Source organism: Hypomesus transpacificus, chromosome 23 (genome assembly GCF_021917145.1).
Source record: "Hypomesus transpacificus isolate Combined female chromosome 23, fHypTra1, whole genome shotgun sequence".
NCBI lineage: Eukaryota > Metazoa > Chordata > Actinopteri > Osmeriformes > Osmeridae > Hypomesus > Hypomesus transpacificus.
In genome coordinates this window covers 2,531,024-2,547,824 of record NC_061082.1, presented here as the reverse complement: position 1 = coordinate 2,547,824, position 16,801 = coordinate 2,531,024, and the positions used below count along the sequence as shown (strand labels likewise).

Here is a 16,801-nt window from a genome sequence, read left to right as displayed (position 1 = left end):
CCCATTTTTGCTGGCCTCTCTCTCTCACGCCTGACCCTCTACTTCACCTGCCCTCTGAAAGCCAATCTCACATAAAACCATCACATCATATTGAAATTCTATTTTTCTCCCTCTCTCCCCTCTCCCCTACCTCTTTCACATCATCAGTCCAGGTGACAAACTGTAAACTGTCAAATATTAAAAAGATCGAAACACAATCAAATAATGAGGGCTTCATTTACTAACATCGCGACTGCAGCTTAATCTGCGCCTTTGCCCAACCGCAAATAGCGGACGGTGTATTGCCGCATTTTCGTGGTATTTATCAAACCAGATCCTCGACAGGCAATCAGCGCCCATTAGTGTTAATTAGCGCGCCATTAAAAGACAGGAAAAATCGCCTGCATGTTACTGCCACCATGGGTGATCCGAAAAAAAAGTTCAGCAAACAGAAGATAGAAATATACACACCCACTTTCCCTTATACCCTCCCAGTAGCGGTAATCTGCGTTTTTACTCAAGTACGCTGCCTTTGTAAATATGGTGTTATGTCTTTACCCACTATTTCACGCCTGAAATGGGCGCAATGCTATTAGTAAATGAGGCCCTGAGTGTCAGCTTTTCTTCTCTTCACTGCCTTTTCTCAACCATAACTCTGCTGTGCTCTCATCTTCAGATAATGCCGGCATTAGTGTTTCTAACTGGTAGGTAATGCCAGCATTAGAGAATTTGCTAAATTCTATCTGGAAACTAGTGTAAACCATTGGCTGGAAATGTTGGTGGAAATATATTTAGTAATATTTCAAAGCCTCTCAGTATAAATCCTGACAAAAAGGACCCTTATTGTTTAGCAAATAGTCTTTTCTGTAGATCGCACTGGGGCATAAGTACTGGCTTTTGAAAGGTCTTCAGTTCCTGCATCTTTTTCATTTGAAGCAGGTTTAGTAATTTCAAAATTAAGCCCCAGATTCAAGATTAGATTCAAAATCAACTTGTTCCTCTGAGCATGCAGCTCATGTGGAGCATGCATCTCCCATGATATTAATCCTTTCAACATGTTCTGCAGCTCTAGGTGCTTCTCTGGGCTTGCCAGCCAGTCAGGTCAGTCCAGACAGCCAACAGGCCAGTCTATTATACAGGCACTGTTGCCTGGCCAGGTGCAGTGAAAGGGTCAAGGCCACAGTTACCATTAACACTGTGAAAGACTGAGAGATGATCCACCAGCTCTTTGTCTGTGCTTGAGCGTGTGTGTTGATGTAAATTAATGAGAATGCAATTACTGAATCACAGATACAGAACTTCCTTTCATACCAATATTGTCAACTTTTCAATGACGTCGAGGGTAGATGTCTGGGTGTTCTGGTCCTGGGTCTGGTCCTCGGGTCCTGGGTCTGGGTCTGGGTCTTGGTCTGGTCCTCGGTCCTGAGTCTGAGTCTGAGTCTGAGTTTGGTCCTGGGTCTGGGTCTGAGTCTGAGTCTGAGTCTGGTCTTGGTCCTGGGTCTAGGTCTGGGCTGGGTCTGGTCCTGGTCTGTGTCTGGTCCTCGGGTCCTGGGTCTGGGTCCTGGGTCTGGGTTGATACAGTTGATACTGCTGTACATGCTGCTCCGTGTTTTTCCTTTGCTAGTCTGTCTGCATGAGCAGCAAAGCATGGCTGCATTCAGCTTGTCTAACACTCACACACGCACACACTGTCACTCCAGCAGGTGTAACACACACACACACTGTCACTGTCACAGGATGTGTAAGGCTAAATCCCAATACTCCCCTTTACCCCTTACCCCTAGCCCTTACTTTTGCGCGTTCACGTGAGAGCTAGTGGTGTCCCAATACTCTTTTTGAGCTAGGGGTAGGGCTAAGACGAAGGGGTATACACCCCTTAAAACCAAGTAAGATCGGGAGCTTAGTTGAAACCTAGGGCTACGTGAATACTGCGCGACCGGCAACAATGGCGGCCAGATCGTCCAGAGTCCGATAAATGTAATACTTTCGGCTTAATTGATAAAAAAATCATGACAGTCTTGTTTTGTGCAATGCACATATATTTGCAACCATTTTCCTAATCGAAACATTTCTAAAAATCGCTAGTTTACTACGCTAATGTTACAGTGCTGATTTGCACAACAGTCCCGCATTTCTCTGACTAGCATGTCTACAGTTTTAAGTAAACTCCATTAGCAGCAAATTTCGTCTGATATCAGTGAATAACACTACTTGCTTTGGAGATATCGATACGTGCTAGATGACGTACCCGTAACCAAGTGGCGTCGCATATCTTAGGGATATGTAACCCTTACCCCTCAGTTTCGAGGGCCAAGGGCTAGGGGTAAACTAAGGGCTAGGGGTAAGGGGTAGGGGTAAGGGGGAGTATTGGGATTTAGCCTAACTCTGCCAGGGTTTGAGAAGAGAAGGTTGAGGGATCTGCTCTGCAGTGTTGTGTTAAGACAGTCTGTGTGTCTGAGAGGAGGCCGTGCGAGGCCAAACTTAGGCTGTGTTGTCGTCAAGTCTCTGTAGAGACGACTGAAGGAGCAGAACATGTTCAGCTGACACCTCAGTGGCTAACGGGAGACAACAGTCCTCTCACAACACGCTGTGGCAGAGAGGCGCTGGATGACATGCCTGAGTGGTGTATTTTCCAGACATTTATTGGAATGCAACTTTCTGATCTTTCAGTTGAAATGGTTTTGAATTACAGTTGTGTAGCTCAGTTGAAGTGTGAGGCGGCAGACTTCTGTTAAAACATGTTGGGTGGTAAGTGCTCCAGACATGCCCTCTCCTCTCAACCTGCCAATCAGAGGGCGGGACATTTAGGGTGAGTAAAGTTCAGCCGGTCGGCCACTGAAGGAGTCCTCATCTGAGCTCAACTGTCCGTGGACCAATCAGAAACCATCATTCTGTCAGTTGACCAATCAAAAACCATCAAGGTTTCAGTGGCCCAAATTTGGATTAATTATTATGTCAGTCAACCAATTGCTAGCTATCATCTTGTCGTTGGCCCAGTTTTACACACACCATATTGAATACCCCTCTAAGCCATTTTCAGTAGAGATCCTTAGACTGTTGAACAAGCTGAATATTTTGCTTTGTTGGAAACAGTTTGGCAATTTTAACAACTTTGTTTATCTGTATTAAAACAACTTTCATCGCAGCATTCTGCAAGTCTGCATGCAGCTGCATATTTGGCCTCCCACTGTTGTTCAAGGGCAAGGCTGTTCAGCACTAGCCATTTTAGGGTGAGATAATGATTCTCCATTACCTGGAATAGGATTGTATTTTTATATATTTTTCCTCCACCTCCATCCCTAGGCTGAGCATGCACGGAGCCACACTATTGCGGCACCATAAAGGCTGGAATACAAATCAAAACACCTTATTTCCCTCAGTTCCGTAAGACGTCCGAGATTGAATTTGAGTGTTTTCATCTTCCTATCTCATCTTGTTTTGATAACTCAGACCTAGTCAGAATGCTGCTCCTCTCATCAACCTACCGTGACCTTCCAGCTTGTCTAACTCAGGCTTGGTGGATTGACTTTGGACAAACAGTGTGACCACATGCAGAGACAGATGTGCCAACACTGGTCTGTGCGGAAGGATCTGGCATGCTGGCAGATGCTTGGCATCGTATGCCATTTGCTTCTGGACACATGTTGGCATGGCATGCAATGTTCTCTTTGATCAGCTGTTACTCTGCAGTTACTCTGCTTGCCAGAGTTACTCGGTTTGCCAGCCATGGTTGTTAACACGATATACACATGGTGAAGCATCCAGTTGTAAGTAGGGTTGGGTACCGAAACCCGGTGCCATATAACCGGTATGTACTGGACTGAATCAGAACACACATTTCGGTGCCACTTAAAAGCCTGAGCTGTCAATTAAAATAGTTGCCCTCTGGTGCTCCGAATTGGACATAAGGAGCATCATCAGCACACATGATTGAAAAATAATTTCCTGAATGAGAAAATGTACGTGAACCCAAGTCGGAACAACAACATGGAAAGTCGAAGAACATGGCAGACAACAGTGATAATTTTTTAAAATAAAAACTGTTCTTTAATGTCATCCACTGTCGTTTTGTGGCTCTTTCAAGTATCGGTTCCGGAACCGTTTTTAAAGTATTGATTTGGGACCGGCATTGTATAAACCCAAACAATACCCAACCCTAGTTGTAAGTAAGGATTGTAGGATAGCCGTTTAGTGCAATGTTTCATTGGTACGTGTCAAGCAGGCTGATGGCATCCTGATCCTGGATGTTCTGTTGCTCTAACTTCAAACCCCTCCCCCACCTTTTCATTTTCAATTATAGGGTAGAATACGAATCTTTAATAGGGTGATAATTGTGCTATCATATTTGCTGTCGCCCACCATTAGCCTACATTAATTAGGCCCTTTTAGTTTAGCTTAAGAAAGTGTCTGCCATGAGGAATGGTGTGTAGGGACACATGCAGAGAGCTGAAATCAGCACAATCTGCTTAGGATCACAAGTATGACATCTTTCTCTCTATCTCTCTCACAAACTCTCTTCTCTCTTTCTCACACACACTCTCTCCCCTCATCTTTCCCTCTCTGCTTCATCAACTCAGCATTCCTCTTCTCCTTTACTAAAAACTCTTCATCAGAAAAAGAGAAAATGATATGTCCTGTATTACTAAGGTAGTGTGTGAGATTGAGTCTTTCTTCTCATTTGATGGTAGCGTCAGATTGACAGTGCAGTTATATAGAAAACAGAACCGCAGATTCAGTTCACAAATAACTTTCTTTTTGTTTCCCACTTTAAAATATGTCTAGTTTATGGACCTGTATGCAGCTGTGTGTCTGGCAGGTTTTATGAGTGGACATTTGCCTACTGTAGTAGTGCATTCTCCACCATAGTGTGTGTGGTGTCAAGGACTAAAAGGCCTGTCCATGTCAATAGCTGTATATCTCCAGCTGGAAATGAGGTCTAATCGGGGAATATTAAAGTCACAATAGACTGCTCTCGCTATAACTGCCCGTCAGCAAAGACCCCTCTCTGGCAAAGATTAGTTTCCACCTCTGAATATTTATACACTTACTCTGGCGCTGTGATTGCCTCAAGTGTGTGCCTGTGTGCACCCATGCCTGGGATACTTATAGGTTTAACTCCCATATATTCTGCGTGTGTACTAAATGGATCCTGTTTATTCCCACACATTTCTTATTTGTGTATTTGTGCACATGCAAACCAACCCATCTGGTGTGTCCTAAAGGCAGTGTTTGACTGGTGCATGACTCTGTGCTCCATAGGTGGTGTGGGTGCTGGCCATCCTCAGTGCCAGCCGAAATTCTTCAACATGGATGTGGATGAAGAGGAGAACATGAGTGAGTGAACAGCTGTCTAACTATGTTTAACTTCACCTGTGTTTGAGGTTGTCTCCCTCTTTCTGTCGATGACCTGGAGCTGTGATGTCACCAACTTAAAAACAACTCAAACCATAGATGTGTTCAGATGAACAGTTTACCATGATGACTCAGACTATGGCTGTAATGGCACTTGTTTTCAAACCAAACTTTGTACTTTTAGCCAGTGTTACAGCTGTGCCTTAACAATACACATACTGTATTTGTGCATGTGTGTCATTTATTTGTTTGTGGGTTTAGTGAGTTGCCTGTGTGTGAAACCCTCACATAGCATATAAGGCTCTAAACCATTTTCAGCTTCGGTTTTCTACTCTGCTGAAAAACATTAAAATCACATCAAGCTTATGCTGAACCAAAACCCATTGCATAATGGGTAGACAGCTACTTTGTCTACTAAATGAGTGCATCATCCCCCAACTACCTACCTGCCACCATGGCCCTTCTCTACTTTCAACTGGTTATAAAACTCTTACAATGAGTTCATGGCAAAATATGAAGCCTTTGTCTGGTTTAAACTTTTCCCATTAATGAGAAAGTCTCTAACCCTTTACTGTGTTTCCTCCAGTCACTCTCATAACTCTCACTCTGTGACATATACAGTACTATGACATTATTAATATAATATTAAGTTGTTATTTGTTCTACTCACGGCTAAAGCCACTTCAGTGATACTCCAGGATCTATATGCCTTGTTCTCTCCTTTGATCGTAGAAGAACCCCTCTCCCCCCGCTTGGCTTGTGCATAACTTCCCTTATGTTCTATAAGTCCCTCCGCTGTTTGTATCTGTGATACTCTCACATCAGGAGGCACTCTGGATGTGCACTCAAAACACTTCCTCACCTCATCCCCCTTCCCTCTGGCACCACATGTAATGAAGAGACTTGAAGGATGAGTTCTGTCTATGCAGAATTGGGAAACAAGATTGAGATCAAAATGTTTCATTTGTTGATGCTTGTAAAATGTGGCCTCGTATAAAGATGTCAAAAGCATGTCTGTAGTTTCCATCAGACTTGGTTGTGAAATCTTTCGAGCTTATGCTATCAGGGAGTTAGAACTCCTTTGGAAGATCATTAACGTTGCTTGAAGAGTGTTGTTTTCATAAGATTTTTGTGTGTGTAGAACTGTGTTTTGAAGTTTTTGAGTGTACGAAGTTTGAAGTTTCTGGGTTGTCTTTTCCAAATGGATGGGGGTCTACAACAGTCTCATCACCAGATCCACTAATTGTACCACATTTTAGAACCTATCTGTGGGAATGTGCCTCTTCCTTCCCACTTGCCTGCCTCTGAGATGCACCCTGCACTCCTCCCTGCCCTCTAGCCTCCCTCCATCCTCCTCAGAAATATTCTCATTTGCACTGCGGATTCTCTTTCCCCCTGAGTACCGCAAGGAGTAACCTATCAAGCCTTTGCTGAAGGATGTTATAAATGAAAATGTTGCCAAAATTCCATCCACTTTGCCAACAGGACTTGGTGATGTGTGTTCATTTTTCGACATATTTCAGAGCATCAATTATGAATGATGGCTCAACATTCTAAATAGTAAATGTGGTCAAACTTGAGGAACCAGACACCACCATTAAAACTAACAGCAAAGGGAAGATTGCTAGACGTGTATTTTAGTGCATGTTTGTATGCGCGTTTGTCTGTTCTGTAGCTACTGGAACCCTTGCTCGTCATCTTTATCCCCAACTCTTCCCTTTGCTGACCCACATTTCACGTTATGTTAAATGCACAAACAAACACTTTATTTACACTGGCCTTTACATAGTTTCCCACTACTAAATATTCTAATTCATGCAGAAAATGATAAAAATGTATATTATATACACAACAACAAATATGAAATGTATACGATTGCTTTGATATTTATATTTATGGAGGATTGATGAATCTTGTCCAGTCCTTATCATTATTAACAAATGAGCAGTATTAATAAAAGGAACACACATCACTGGCTCAGTTTCAAAGAGTGATAAAGGAATCTATCAATTTTACATTTACAAGGTCCTGCAACGAAGGCATTGTAAGTTACTCTTTCTGGGCACCGCAGGTTCGAGCAGCACTGACGTCAAGGAAAATCGCAATCTGGACAACGTGTCCTCCAAAGAAGGGGCCGCGGGAGCTGAGCAGCTCCCCAACGGCAGCGGGGGGGGCAGCGGGGGGGCCAGGAAGCGCCCCCTGGAGGAGGGCAACAACGGCCACGCACACTCCAAGTTCCGACCCAAGAAGCGGAAGAAAACCCCTGGGCCGGTTTTGCCCAAGAACGCACTCATGCAGCTGAATGAGATCAAACCGGGACTACAATATAAGCTCCTCTCCCAGACCGGCCCAGTCCATGCCCCTGTGTTTGTCATGACTGTTGAGGTAAATGGGCAGCTGTTTGAAGGCACAGGCCCGACCAAGAAGAAGGCAAAGCTCAATGCAGCCGAGAAGGCGCTGCGTTCCTTTGTCCAGTTCCCTAACGCCTCGGAGGCACACCTGGCCATGGGGCGGACTCTGACAGTCAACACAGACTTCACGTCTGACCAGGCTGACTTCCCAGATATGCTTTTCAACGGGTTTGAGACGCCAGCTGTGCCAGAGGACTCCTTCTACCTGGGCTCTAACGGCAGCAACTCCTTCCCTTCCCTTGGGGAGTTCCCCCTCCCTGTGCCACCAGGCAGCAACCTCGTCCAAGCCCCCTTGCCCCCCCCCTCCTCCTTCAGCTCCCCCTCCAGTGGCAAAAACCCTGTCATGATCCTCAACGAGCTCCGGCCCGGCCTCAAATACGACTTTGTGTCCGAAAGTGGCGAAAGCCATGCCAAGAACTTTGTCATGTCTGTGACGGTGGACACACAGACATTTGAGGGCTCAGGACGCAACAAGAAGCTGGCCAAGGCCCGAGCTGCCCAGGCAGCCCTGTCAGCCCTCTTCAACATGCAGCTAGACCAGACCCCCTCCCGCCAGCCCATACCCAGAGAGGGGCTGCAGCTACACCTGCCTCAGGTAATCCCCCCTCCTCCACAGGGCTGCAGTCAGAATATCAGGGGGAATACATCAAATAGCATTGGCAGAGGTCCTACCGTGGACTGTAAATTGTCTCATACTCACTGTCTTTTCACAAATGGCAGTTTACTTAGTTTTAGTGAGTACGAGGATTAAATGAGGAAACGTCTTTCAGCATTTTGTTCATAATGGTTCAGTACCAAACAAGTAGAGCATTTCCAAAATGCTAGGGCTTTTCAATGATTTATTATGGATACCCAAAACACTAATGCAAGTCTTTCTTGAACATTTATGAAAATCTGAATTTGCTTTGATCAAATAATTTCATTGTCAGCTGTGCATGCAGTGAGGGACCCCTTTACATTTTTTATGCAATTTTCTGGAAAAAACTAACGATAGAGAAATGTATATGCTCTTGAAGGCCAATGCAAAACATGTCAACTACTACTTTATATTTGTGGCAGGAGCCGGTAAATTGGTCTTCATGTTGGAAATCTTCAAAATATGCTAGGATGCAATAATTTTTACTTTCCTTTTTAGCAGATATCCTAAATTTAATATTTTGAAGAAGTCACTCAATATAATAACTCATACTCTGTCAGCAAAGCTGTAGCTTGTTAAAGCTTGTCTTATAGTCAGGGTTTTCTTTTCTAGATTTTGCTCAGTTAGCTGATTTAAGGTGTGCCAACATTCAAATAAACTTATCTTCGTCACCTATTTTCAGATTTCAATATATGACACATAATTGTAATGTTTTCATTAGCTTTCATAATCTGTAAACAACAACCTTGCATTACTTGAAGGCTTGTCACATTTACAATACATGTGAAAGTCCCCAATCGAATACTTTAGACCTCTGTCAGTCATCACTAAATTTAAAACATGAACTGAAAATTAAAATGAGATTAATCTTGAAGAATGTCAGATTAAATCACATTTTAAGACAGACAACAAAATATGTAGATTGTGTTCTGAGGCAGAGACTTCTTCTTACATATCACCTACTATCACTTCCATAATCCTTATTGGTGCTAAAACCCGTATCTTAATTAACATCAATCTTTTTAATTTTGTGAAAGCAATTTCTGACCCAGGATCTTGTCCCCCAGGCAAGTCAAAACAGGGACTACAGTGATTTCAACAGACATCTCAGTAGTATGAGATGTGCAGATGATCTTCTACCTTTCACATGTAAATAGTACTTTCTACTTTTGTTACATTTGAGCAGCACACAATTTTAGAAAAACTATGCTCTAGTTTTTGGAAGGGGATTATTTTGTGCCTCATAGGTTTGGTATCTGAAGTGGTCAAGGTTGATCAGAGTGTTAGGGTTAGGGTGCACACAAGCTTGCTCCTGTCCCAAAAAAGGTTCAAACTGTGCAAATCACTTGCCCTTTTCATAGGCTGTCAATAAAGCTTGGGTTCATTTGAGTGGAGGTGGGGGGTTATGGGAGGGTGTCCTGCCTTTGACACTGCAGAAGATGTCACTGTCAAAGATGCCAGTGTGAGAGGAGAGATAGTGCAGCCTGGAAAGGGAAGCAACAGCTTCAACAGCTCCAGGCGTCTCCTGAGAACCTCTCAGTTTTCTTTTCTTTTTTCGTTTCATAATTATTTGCTCGGTTGTCAATCTGAATCATTACCGGGCAACTCATGTCAATGATAGTGCAACCTTTTAATAGCTCTATGAATCCTCTGTCTATTAATATTAAATAAATGAACCTTCAGCTGTACTCTCGAAAGCTCTTCCATCTGAACGAGGCTAATGAGAAAATCGGAGACACGAGTGATGAGCGTTCCAATTGAACACAAACATAAAGCAACAAAGACCTTTATATGTTTACATAACACAGGGCATTAGAGCTTTTTTTACTTCCCTGCTGCAATTGACTCGAACATTCAGCAGTCACATTATCCTGGTACAGCCCAGCAGCCAGCAAGTACCAGGGAAGTGATCGTGGACGAATCTCTTTCATTTGTTACCATTCAGCCGTTAGCTTTCTTTGCTGTAATAATGTTCCACTATATTACCACTGGATAAGAGCCAGTGACAGAAAAGGCAGCTGTCAAGGGAAAAAACTTGTAAAGTTCTTTTGAGGTTCCTTCATAGTAGTATTTCCAAATTAAATATTAAATAAGGCATCTAGAATTTCAGCACTTGAGAGTTTTTATCACAGAGGATGATACTAAAAGATTCGAGGCCATGCCAAAAAAGATATGTCTACAAATACCTCAGAGTCTCAACCCAGATTTGTTTAGTGTTTTTGAAATTCTTGTTTCTTTTCTTCCAACTTGTAATGTCAGCCTTGTGACAGGTACAATACTGCTCGGAGCATGTTCCATCCGTAGCGCTCAGAAACATGACAAGCAACGTGTGTTGGGGTTTGAATGTTTCAATGTGTATTATGATCTGGACTGAGTCCCAGGTGTGTTTGCTGCATGCGTGTGCTGGCCAGGTTTTGGCAGATGCCGTCTCTCGTCTGGTGGTGGATAAGTTCAGCGAGCTGACTGACAACTTCACCTCGCCCCATGCACGTCGAAAAGTCCTGGCGGGGGTTGTCATGACAACAGGTATGCTTAGCCACCCTGCATGATGGAAATGAGCTTCTCTCTAAACTTAACCTGGCACTGTAATCAGTATCTCACTACCAGCTGAACTACACTCAGTACCTCATTACTTCTGAAGTGCCCTTAGTATTCTTACGATTTTAATCTTTGGAACTATTCACAACATCTCTTTGAGTGTGCAGACATGTGGTGTCTTAAAAACATCCCCCCCCCCAGGCACAGATGTCAAAGAGGCTCAGGTCATATGCGTCTCCACGGGGACAAAGTGCATCAACGGCGAGTACATGAGCGACCGCGGCCTGGCGCTCAACGACTGCCATGCGGAGATCATCGCCCGCCGGTCGCTCATCCGGTACCTCTACACACAGTTGGAGTTCTTCCTCAGGTCAGGATTAGGGTTAGACACAAGCACAGTACTGTAGGGATGAGAACCCACACAGTACTGCAGGGATGAGAACCCACACAGTGCTGCAGGGATGAGCCCCTCAGTACTGTAGGGATGAGACCCTCAGTACTGTAGGGATGAGACCCACAGTACTCTAGGGATGAGACCCTCAGTACTGTAGGGATGAGACCCACAGTACTGTAGGGATGAGACCCTCAGTACTGTAGGGATGAGACCCTCAGTACTGTAGGGATGAGACCCACAGTACTGTAGGGATGAGACCCACACAGTACTGTTGGGATGAGCCCCTCAGTACTGTAGGGATGAGACCCTCAGTACTGCAGGGATGAGACCCACAGTACTGTAGGGATGAGACCCTCAGTACTGTAGGGATGAGACCCTCAGTACTGCAGGGATGAGACCCACAGTACTGTAGGAATGAGACCCACAGTACTCTAGGGATGAGACCCACAGTACTGTAGGGATGAGACCCACAGTACTCTAGGGATGAGACCCTCAGTACTGTAGGGATGAGACCCACAGTACTGTAGGGATGAGACTAATCCACATCAGCGGGGGGGGGATCAGCTCTAAATATGCTTGCCTCCTATTTATAGTAGTATACAAGTGTAATGTACTATTATTATTGTAATAGAACAATTATTTTGTGTTAAACTTTTTGAGTGTTTTTGTGAGCATACAAAGTAGGAAACTGTGCGTAACGTGGTGTATAAAATATATAAAATGTTAATAGGCTATTTTAATGAGCGTCCATTGCTGAAAGATTTGATTTCCTTCCCCTAGCAGCAACAAGGAAGACCATCACAAGTCTATCTTTATACGGTGTGAGAAGAGAGGGTACCGGTTAAAAGACAATGTTCAGTTCCACCTCTACATCAGTACTTCACCTTGTGGAGACGCCAGAATCTTCTCACCGCATGAGGCTGGCATGGAAGGTACATGCGCACACACACACACTTCCTCAAACACATACACCTATCCTTTCACAATGGGAAACAGATTCCTCCTATGTAGTTGTGTATATCTTACTCCACATATAAGTACTGCTGTGATTAGACATCCAACAAGAACAGAAAGAGAATTGAGCACTTCTCATCTTCTTCCCTAAAGTGTTGACATTCAACATTGTGGAGACAGGGTGATTCCCTGTGTACAGCAGTGTTCCTTTGTTGTAGGGTTGAATAACCCTGGAAAAACCCTGAATGACAATCACACAAATGTCTTATTGTCTGGAGATATCCCATACTCCTTAATGATATAAGAGTTTTTTTGTTCTGATTATACTGCATAATTTCCTTAAAGAATACAATCTCCTTCTACTCCTGTCTGCTCATTATTTCCTTCACTCCCAGATCAAGGGGACCGGCATCCCAACCGTAAAGCCAGGGGACAGCTGCGCACCAAGATTGAGTCTGGGGAGGGCACCATCCCTGTGCGCTCCAGCAACACCCTCCAGACATGGGACGGGGTGCTACAGGGGGAGAGGCTGCTCACCATGTCCTGCAGTGACAAGATTGCACGGTAACTTGCTGCTCTATACTGCTCTGCAGGCTCTATACTGCTCATTACTGTTCTATACTGTTCAGTGCTGCTCTATGCTGCTCTATGCTGCTCTGTCCTCCCCTATACTGTTTTATACTGCTCCATGCTGATCTGTCCCCCTCTATACTGCTCTGTGTTGCTCTAAACTGCTCCATACTGCTCTGTCCTCCTCTATACTGCTCTGTCCTCCTCTATACTACATTAAGCTGCTCTATTGGTTAACAATTGGAAAATATTATTGACTAATATTACTTAGAAAAGACTCCAACAGAACATCAACTATGAAACTGTTTTGTTTTATTTACTGGTCCACCACTAGATTTTGTTCCTACAGGTCAAATGTATTGACATTGTTTTAAGAATTTCAGTGCCCAGTCTGACCTTGTTGTTTTGTGTACCTGACAAATAAAAGACTTGAACTTGAACATGATTTTCTTCAGGCAGCGCCAGGGACAGCTGAATGATGGCTTCTCACACTCAGGCATGTTGGCAGGCAGCACACTCAAGGCTAAGCCGTCCCCTCCTTCCTGATATACGCACCTCTCTCACTGTTTCACTGTCATCGTGCAATGTCATACAATTTGTAAAAACATTGGGTTTAACCTTTGTGTAACCAGGCATGTCAGTTAAGCACAGCAGGATCACAGAATGGGTTCATCATAATTAAAATAACATTACATCAATCATGTCAAACTTTGGGAAATTAACTTTTCATAAAATGCATTATCGTGCATTATAATAAAGGACGAGCACCAAACCCATTATCAGTTCCAAGTAGACGTTACTTGTAGGGTTCTGGCTGGACGTGTACAATCTATCAACAACATCCTCTTCAGTCTACCGTTAAACATTGCCGCTCCTCACGTCTACCAGGTGACAGTGAGTCTAGCATGCCTTCCCTGGATAACTGATTATCAGATTTTGCAGAATTTTCAAGACCAAGGCCTACACGTTTCTTTCCTTTGCTTTATACTTCACCCCCCCTCCCCCTCCCTCCTGTGATTTCCCTCCCTTTCCTGTGGTGCCATATAGAAAGTTCTGGTCGCATCTCCCTCCTTTTCTCTTGCTATTTCAACACTCTCATTAGAAGTGTTCCCAACTTGAAAGCTGTTTTTTAAAGAGCAGCTGATTGTCAGGCCTTTAGAATGTAATCACCTCACCTCCCCTGGCACAGTGTCCATGCACAGAGCAGGTGCTTGTCTAAGTGGGCAGGGAATGAGATGAAGAGTGTGTGCTGAGGGAAGAAAATGTATCTGCATGAATCTTGCCACGATTAGGGAAAGTGTTCTGCGTGGATTGATTGGTTCCTTTGATTGAGAGCTAAATGGCACTATAGTACCATTGGTGGTGTTGGAAATTCCTGTTAAACTAAATCATGGGGGAGAGGAGGGCTAACCACAGGACCATAATAACTCACCTCAGCGACCAGCCCCTCCACTTCCCTATCCCTGTTTCTGTTGCGAATAGACGCCATCATCACCGGAGGCAGCCAGAGGTCTCCTGTTCTCCATCTGACTGCGGAAACTGTTTCTTAATTTCACACACTCTCACACACATCACCTACGGGCCGAGAGAGACAGGAACAAGCGTTTGCTTTCAGAGCTGTTTGTCAGAGTCTTGTTTCTGTCGCCTGGTAATGGTCTCTTAACCCCACGCCTCTTTTGCTGTCTCATTTGTGAACTCCTCTCACTGTGGCGGGCGAATCGAGCGCTTCATAGAGCATGTCAGGGAAATGAATGGAAAAGATGGCTAATGTAACAACGTTGGAATATTGTTAGAAAAAGGGGAAATTGGATACTTTCAGTGTCCATTACTTTTATCTTGTGTGCGCACGTGTCCCACAACTGAGTTTGTATGCTGTGTGTTTGTGCGTGAGGGCTCAGACAATGACTTAGCAATATCTCCATACTTGTGAGTCTGCCTGATGCTAACAATGTTAAAGAACGATGTGTTTGTATTTCTCTGTCAGGTGGAATGTGGTGGGTATCCAGGGCTCACTGATGAGTTATTTCTCAGAGCCCATCTACTTCTCCAGCATCATCCTGGGCAGCCTGTACCACGCGGACCACCTGTCCCGCGCTATGTACCAGCGCATCGCAGACATTGAGGACCTGCCCCAGCAGTTCAACCTCAACAGACCCCTGCTCAGCGGTCAGTGTACACACGTCGTCTGCTGGACAACTTGACATTCAAAATTTAAAGACATAAATGACATCATAAACCGAGCCAGTTTTATTCAAAGTGAATTTCTGTATGATGGATTACAGGGACACACACATGCACCCAGACATGGATGTTTCCTGAACATAAGCACTGTTCTTGACCAGGCAGTGACAGTATCTCTGTGTGGATAGACGAACATAGGGGCATGTTTTTCTTCCCATGCACCACTGCTCTAGTAAACAAGGTTAAACTTGACCGAGAATCAGGGGTGTTTACAGGAATATGTCTGATCCCATCAGAGAGATGGCCATGTTTGATCTGAGGTGACATTTGCTTACCTGCTGTGGAATTTGGAAAATCACTTTTTGCCAACTTCTCAGGTCACTCCCTTTTCAGAAGGTCACATCTGTTGTTTGTATTGTTTTTACATCTCTTCTTCCTCAACCCTTTCTCTCATCCTTCTCTTTCTTCTCCTTTCATGGTTGTGTTCAGTTTTCCATCAGTACTCTATGTCTTCCTCATCTGTTCTCCTCTTCTGCCTCCATCTCTTCCTCCTCTACAGCTGAGGAGATAATGGCAGCGTTATTAACCTTTTCCGCTTTGTGGAGTTTTGCTGTGACAGGCTTTTCCACATGGCTGTTCAATATTTAACTTCTAAATCATAATCCCACCCTGCAGCTTGCTGTGCTGAACAGACCCAGAGATTTTAACACTACCACCTAATTCACATCCTGAATGGGCTCTTGTTTTAAGTTTCAGTTGAGAATGCATAAATGCCCGTTCTGTGAAACTTCCAAACATGTTACTGGTTTTTGTTCTGACTGCAGGTATCAGCAACGCAGAGGCCAGGCAGCCGGGCAAGGCACCCAACTTCAGTGTGAACTGGGCCGTGGGTGACCAGGTGCTGGAGGTCATCAATGCCACCACGGGCAAAGACGACCTGGGCCGCGCCTCGCGCCTCTGCAAGCACGCCCTGTACAGCCGCTGGGTGCGCTTGCACTCCAAGGTGGGAGACGCACATAGTCACCTGTCTCTTACTGTGATAGTTGGGGGTTAGAGGGAATTCAAACCCAAATTACCCCGAGCCCCCCTTCTAGTCTTATAATCTTTTAGTTACCACGGTTAGGGTTAGTACCCCCCCGTCCCCGTCCCCGTCAGTAGGTCATCTGTAACTGGTGTTCTCTCCCCAGCTCTCGTCCACGCTGAGGATCAAGGTGCCCAAGCCCAGTTTGTACCACGAGGCCAAGCAGGCAGCACTGGAGTATCACTCCGCCAAGCAGACCCTCATCAAGGCCTTCCACAAGGCCGGCCTGGGAGCCTGGGTGAAAAAGCCCATTGAGCAGGACCAGTTCAGCCTGACCTCTTGAGGAGAGGACAACTTCCACATCCTCCACACACCACATCCTCCACACACCGCACCCTCCACACAATACACTCTCCACACACTACACCATCCACACATCACACCCTCCACACACCACACACATCACACCCTCCACACACCACACACATCACACCCCACACACAGAGAGCCTTTCTCCCCAGAGAAGAGAGGGGGAATAACACCAGCCACTGAGACTTCATGTCCATGCATCTACTCTGTTGAATGAGTGTATGTGAATGTGTGCTTATGGGTGTGAAGGTGCGTCCTCATCACTCTGATATCATTCCTCCTTGTGCTGTTCTTCTTTTTATACATTTATCTCCATTTTAATGACCTCTTTTGATGTTTTAGCAAAAGAACAGGATCAAGATGATAGCACCGAACCCCTGCATGGATGGTGTTCA

The 16,801-nt window shown here is 44.7% G+C and overlaps 1 protein-coding gene across 2 annotated transcripts in view; it reads left to right on the top strand.

Annotated features, from left to right (window-relative positions):
• The window catches only part of adarb1b (adenosine deaminase RNA specific B1b), a 68,256-nt gene extending 51,789 nt beyond the window's left edge, over window positions 1-16,467 (top strand). The window contains exons 3-11 of one of the 2 annotated variants that reach the window (XM_047046592.1): window positions 5,239-5,313; window positions 7,403-8,337; window positions 10,791-10,905; window positions 11,119-11,287; window positions 12,095-12,243; window positions 12,661-12,829; window positions 14,820-15,001; window positions 15,841-16,019; window positions 16,204-16,467. In XM_047046592.1, coding sequence (XP_046902548.1) covers window positions 5,286-5,313; window positions 7,403-8,337; window positions 10,791-10,905; window positions 11,119-11,287; window positions 12,095-12,243; window positions 12,661-12,829; window positions 14,820-15,001; window positions 15,841-16,019; window positions 16,204-16,380 — 2,103 coding nt within the window. In that variant the 5' untranslated portion in view covers window positions 5,239-5,285 and the 3' untranslated portion in view covers window positions 16,381-16,467. Of the gene's footprint in view, window positions 1-5,238; window positions 5,314-7,402; window positions 8,338-10,790; window positions 10,906-11,118; window positions 11,288-12,091; window positions 12,244-12,660; window positions 12,830-14,819; window positions 15,002-15,840; window positions 16,020-16,203 lie in introns of both variants that reach the window. The other variant, XM_047046591.1, reaches the window with a different exon arrangement.
• The last annotated feature ends 334 nt before the right edge of the window (window positions 16,468-16,801 follow it).